This window comes from Danio rerio, chromosome 5 (assembly GCF_052040795.2).
Source record: "Danio rerio strain M-AB ecotype USA chromosome 5, GRCz13ab, whole genome shotgun sequence".
NCBI lineage: Eukaryota > Metazoa > Chordata > Actinopteri > Cypriniformes > Danionidae > Danio > Danio rerio.
In genome coordinates, this window is record NC_141025.1 from 32,713,719 (window position 1) to 32,720,000 (window position 6,282).

General features: G+C 35.6%; 1 protein-coding gene across 1 annotated transcript; it reads right to left on the minus strand.

Moving 5' to 3' along the window:
* Nucleotides 1–2,270: 2,270 nt before the first annotated feature.
* Nucleotides 2,271–5,170, minus strand: dpm2 (dolichyl-phosphate mannosyltransferase subunit 2, regulatory). Its single transcript, NM_001122846.2, is given in 4 exon segments — nt 2,271–2,870; nt 3,996–4,098; nt 4,226–4,315; nt 5,113–5,170. Coding segments are annotated over 4 exon segments (252 nt in total). The 5' UTR covers nt 5,116–5,170; the 3' UTR covers nt 2,271–2,814.
* Nucleotides 5,171–6,282: the final 1,112 nt, after the last annotated feature.

Consider the following 6,282-nt stretch of genomic DNA (forward strand, 5'->3'; position numbering starts at 1 on the left):
CACAACTTCAGTAGATTGTGACGACGCAATAGTTTTCTCTAATCAAACATTCAAGTTGTTTCCCAAACGACGATGTTATAATGCGCTATGCACTGCTCTCTAGTTTATGAACTATATATATTAAGGTTCTTTTGTAGCTCATTTAGCCCTGCACAGTGTACACTCCACTAAGTGTGCAAGGTGTCCACGCATATATATTACAAATATCCTTTTTGGTATTTTCCAGTGTGAACGCTCTGCGTAAACACTGTAGCAGAAAACAAAACAAAACTTGAACATGTAACGCTATGTAAAGTGTATGCTCGAGGGATAAATCTTACAGACTAATATCAGAAATATTTAATCTTGTGGATGTTTTTCAGTCCTCGAACCATTTCAATGTTGTCATAATGGCCCATGAACATTTCCTGCTTGTTATCAAACTTTCATAACTGTAATAAGAGACAACTCAATCATAACTTAATATTAAAACGTCTATCATAACATTATTTATCAATATGTGGCTCTTTTTGAATTTTCAGAAGCTATAGAAATTACAAATGTGAAACAGGACATACGTTGAGACTTTTTTTTTTCAATAGAAATGCACTAAAGAAGGAAGTACTTATTTACATGACCTGGGAATGTTGCTTTGTTGACCTATTCTGGTGTACAAGTTGAAAATAATGGATTAGTGGCTAGGCTGTGAGTTACCTGTAGAGCCACGGCTATGCCTTCTGGATGACAAACTAGTGATACCTAATATAGGTAAAAATACCTTTATTATTCTCAAGATTGGATGCTTTAGAGCCGCTAGAATGATCCTGTCTAATTTGAAGTATCCCAGAATGCCAGAAATTGAGTGGATTAATGGGATGATTGAAATTGCATCGTATGAGTGTCTGTTGAGGAGATTAATCAATGAGAGAAAAGTACATAGAAAATGGGACGTTTTAATATTAAGTTATGATCGAGTATGCTATTTTTCTTAGATGAATTTTCTTGGTGTGACAGGTGGCTGAATATGTAACAAATATCATATGTATGTGTACTGTGAAGTGTGTTTATGTTCTTGGCTGTTGAAATATAAAACAATGGTTGAATTATAATAAACCTCCATCATGAATAAATAAATTTTTAAAACAAGTTATTAATATAAATCTTATACACACTTTAACTTGCACTGGCAATTATTAGGCAAACCAGTTAAACTGCTTGCTGACACAAATATCTAAACAGCCAATCACAGAGCATCAGCGTGAAGCATTTAGGCATGTAGACACTGTCAAGACAATCTGCTGAAGCGCAAAACAAACTTCAGAATACTGACAATAGCTGATTTAAAGGCATAGTTTACCTCCACCCTCCAAAAAAATCATACATATAATCATTTATCTCCAATCCACTTCTTTCAAACCTATCCGAGTTTCTTTCCGCAAAAGACGATATTTCACAGAACACTGGTAATTGGGTGTTATTGATTTCTACAGAATGGTTCCTACCATGGAAAATGGTTATGATAGCAGCAGTCTTAAAAATGTCATCTTTTATGTTCAACAGAAAAAAATATATATTTTTAAAGCTGAGAATGAACGCTAGTATTTTTTCATTTGGGGTGAAATGTCTCTTTAACAGAATTTGCATTTGGCATTGATTGTTGTTGTTGTCAAAAAGGTTGTTTGCAGAAACTGCCGATCTACTGGGCTTTTCATTCATTTTCTTGTCAGCTTAGTCCCTTTATTAATCTGGGGTCACCACAGCGGAATGAACCGCCAACTTATCCAGCAAGTTTTTACGCACCAGATGCCATTCCAGTCGCAACCCATCTCTGGGAAACATCCACACACACACACACTACGGACAATTTAGCCTACCCAATTCACATGTACTGCATGTCTTTGGACAGTGGGGGAAACCGGAGCACCCACGCGAAGGCAGGGAGAACATGCAAACTCCACACAGAAATGCCAACTGAGCCGAGGTTCGAACCAGCGACCTTCTTGCTGAGGCGACAGCACAACCTACTGCGCAACTGCCTCGCCCTACTGGGCTTTTATTGCAAAATAATATAATAAAATATTTAATGAGCATCTGTGGGTAAAAATGACTTGTTAATGCAAGAGGCCAAAGAATAGCCAGACTGGTTCAATAGAAAGGTAAGCAGTAACACAGCACAAGAGTAACAACCACTATCATTACAGCTGAGATATTAAAATCACCTCAAATCTTGAAACAGATGAGCTACAGTAGCAGAAGTGTTATGTCAAATAAATCATATAAAACACATGACATAGGTATATTTCTGTTCATTTAATGAGGAATTGTTTGAAACAACAAAAAATCCCTTTCCCATTATTTTCAGACTCTTCTTCTGATATTTGAGGCTAAAAGGAAGCACTCTACCTCATAAATATGTCTATTTACAAAACAAGAGAACAGCTGAAACACACAGACTTAAAGCATAGTACAAGAACAATGAAACATTACTCTCATATTTCATTTAGATGTGCTCTAAACTACACACATGTCTTATGTGCCTATTTTATCATCTTATGTATTATTCACGCTAATTCCCTAAATCATTGCACTACTAGCATGGTCTTGAGTCAATGTTGTAGCTACTAGATGTACAAAGCTCAGGTAGACTATTATTGTGTACATGTTCAGTACGGCTTTGGTGACTTAGTTAACTCTATTTTGATGTTCATTTTAACAACTACAGCACCTGAACATGACAAATGACTGGATTCCAGAAGTTCATCCTCTTCACATGGATGAGTAAAACCAACGCTGATCATTCTTGCTGCAGTACGAATCACAACAACCTGGAGAGTCTTAATCAACTTTCTTAGGCTTTCGATTCTTCCATGTTACGATCCCTATGAATGTGCCTTAAAGAGAAGTAGAACATTTGATTATTAAATACAGAGGAAAACATGAAAAGCTTTTAATTTTAAGGTTAGCTGTGCAAACATGCTAAAAGTGAACAATGTTTAAAATCATTTAGTAAATCTATTTGCAGCGTTCAAGAAAATGCAAGAAAAACTATTTTGACAGAATTATGTTCACATAAATTTAATTAACACAATTATTATGTTAAAGTAAAAGTTTAATCATCCGATTTAAATATTTCAAAACTATTGATTGTAATAATAATTTTCTGATAAACAATTTTTTTTCTCAACATTTGCAATTTAAATTTTGCTTATCTGTTTCTATATTTTAGCTCCCCACGTTGATGGTGCTTTTACTATTTGTTTATGCTTGTGAAGCACTTTTGAGTTGTATGTTATGCTGGAAAAGTGCTATACTGGAATCATAAATCATAAGCTCTGGATCATAAAAGGAGGAACAAGGGCAGAGGAAGCCGAGAGAGGACCGGACCCGGACATATTTTACTTTTGCTTTCAGTTTGACGGCAGTCTCCGTGAGGATCTGCCGTCCGTTTGTTTTGGTTTAGACGGAGCTGCCGTCACTGTCATTAATAAATCAATTTAAAACTGCTTCAGTTCTCCGCCTCCTTCCCGGCGGCCAAAGGGCCGTGAACTTCAGTACAGCTTTGAATCGGGGTGGGTCTCAGAAACCGACCCATTGTATAAGCAGGCATATACCTGTATTGGCGGGCTTGACAAAACAGAAGCGAATTCACAGCTATGGCCTTCTGGGTAAAAAAGGTTTTCTTATATTTGACGTATTATTATTTTTTTTGCTTTGTTTAATTAAAACGTTTAAATATAATAAAAAATACATATAATAATTAAACTTAATAATTATATTTTTATTATATTATATTTTTTCCCGCGCCTCCCCTGACATGCTCTGGCGCCCCCCAGGGGAGGCGCGCCTCACACTTTGAAAACCCCTGCTATAAATTATTATTTTTATTAAAGAAGGATTTTATTTTTCGCTTTCATCACTGAGGCATAAATGCTTAAAATGACCATATTTTAATCAAAATATACAGCATGAACATGTCATGTTAATTTTTTTATGGATTTATTACTTGATCTGCTTACCAACAAAGAGCAAGAGGATTAATGCTGCGATGCCAGGAAGTATGACTGAATATTCTCGTGGAAGAAAATAGCTGTGTATCACATGGTCACTGTCTACGAAAGGCTGGAATAAGAGCAGAAGAGTTTGCATCACTTTTTTTTAGCAGCATATGTTTTAGTAGCACAGGAAATAAGTAGCACATTGTGCATGATTTATCAACTGGTAAAAATTCATTTAACTGATCACTTACCAAGACTACCACCCAAATGGAGTAATATGTGAACAGCAAAAGACTAAAGCCAACGAGTCCAAAGCCAACAGCTTGATCTGCTCCGGTTGCCTTAAGATAAATAGTTTTTGGGCTTAGCTCATATATTAACACATCACATTTTATATAAATTGCAAAAATAAGTAATTCAATAAAATATTTATACAAATTATACAATAAAATATTATACAATTTCTTAAGTCTTATTTGGGGTTATTTCAATTGTATTTTACAATCAAAACAAAAATAATAAAAATAATAATTTTACCGCAAGTTTAGCACAAATTAAGAACATGTATGAAGAGTTTATATGCAAATATCTCTAAATGCCATCTGAGTTCTTCCTCTAAAATAAGCATTTTTATCAGATTCCAGTGTGTATGTTCAGTAATATCACATTAGGACAAAGAATAAGTCCTTTTTCTGTTCTTTAAAGTGAAATATCTCAACATAAACAAAGGAGGTAGGTAAAAATTTTCAATTTTCTATGGAAATTTAGGATGGCACTTAACGTTAGAGGTTTTTGCATCTGAACTCTTCATATGTACATACATCGAGCTTATGAAGGCTTTCTGTCTAGATCTCTATATCACAGCAAAGTATATATTGGCCTAGCTTTCAGCAGCGGTCTTTAAACTATGAACGAACAAGTAATGAATAAATATAATTTTAAATAAAAAGTAAGTTATATAACATGGTCTAAAAACTGAAACTCTCATGAACCAGACGCATCACATTACCTAGAAAATTGAACAGTAAGTTAACTCTCTAGGAACGACGAGGCGTCTTAAAATGTGTTCTGTAATATACAAAATATATAAATACACAGGACAAAACAACAATTTTATACCCATTTAATTTCATCTTACCATTACGAACGTGCCACTTCCGCATGAGCTGTAAAACGTACGTACTTCCGACAGGCAAAGGAAGTGCTGGGAATTGTAGTTTACAACTCACCTTGGTTTTTTCATTATTCATCACACGAGGGCGCACAAACACAGATCCAGGTTTAGATACCCTCCAAAAAGAACAGTATGAAACAATAGAAAAAAATAACATAAGAGATAAAGAGAAAGCATGTTCCCCCTGCGTTCGCGTGGGCTCCGGGTGCTCCGGTTTCCCCCACAGTCCAAAGACATGCGGTACAGGTGAATTGGGTAGGCTAAATTGTCCATAGTGTGTGTGTGTGTGTGTGTGTGTGTGTGTGTGTGTGTGTGTGTGTGTGTGTGTGTGTGTGGATGTTTCCCAGAGATGGGTTGCGGCTGGAAGGGCATCCGATGGGTAAAAACATTCATTCATTCATCCCCGGATTAATAAAGGGATTAAGCCAACAAGAAAATGAATGAATGAATAAAGAGAAGAGAGAAATGGAAAGACATTAAATATTTATAAGTAGGCTATTAAATTAATTGTTCATATTATTATTTATTAGCATTAAAGATTGGTTTTGCAAATACAAGAGTTAAGGTTACTTACACGAAGACCTTAAAAGCAAAGCATATTTTCACAGTTTTTAAAGCTTTCTTATTAGATTCTGAAATCAACTTTATATTGGCTAATTCTTTCTCCACATCTTTAATGAAGACCATAAAGGCAGCTGCAACCCAGTATTGGGAAACATCCACACACTCACATTCACACACATACAATACTTATTTTGAGAGAATGAGTTAAACTGATAAATATATTTGGTTTTGTTATTTTAGTATTTCGGCCCTCTGCTTGAGAAGTGTTTTTCTGCTCAGTGTGTGTAAGTGTCCAGCAGGTGGCGCTGTAAGGTAAAGTTTTGCATGTGGTTTTACGGTACATACATGATCATGATGCTGCAAAATACTACAGTTGGATTACATTAGACTATATCGCAGGGAGATGTGCACAAACACACACGTAGGCTATATTTCCGATCTCCGCCGCCGCCGTTTGAAACCCGGTCCATTGTTTAACACTTCCATCTGAATTTCGGAGACAAATGTTGGCAGATATAGCCAGAATAAAAAAACAGTTGATTCACTTCAGTCTTCACATACAGTAAGCTC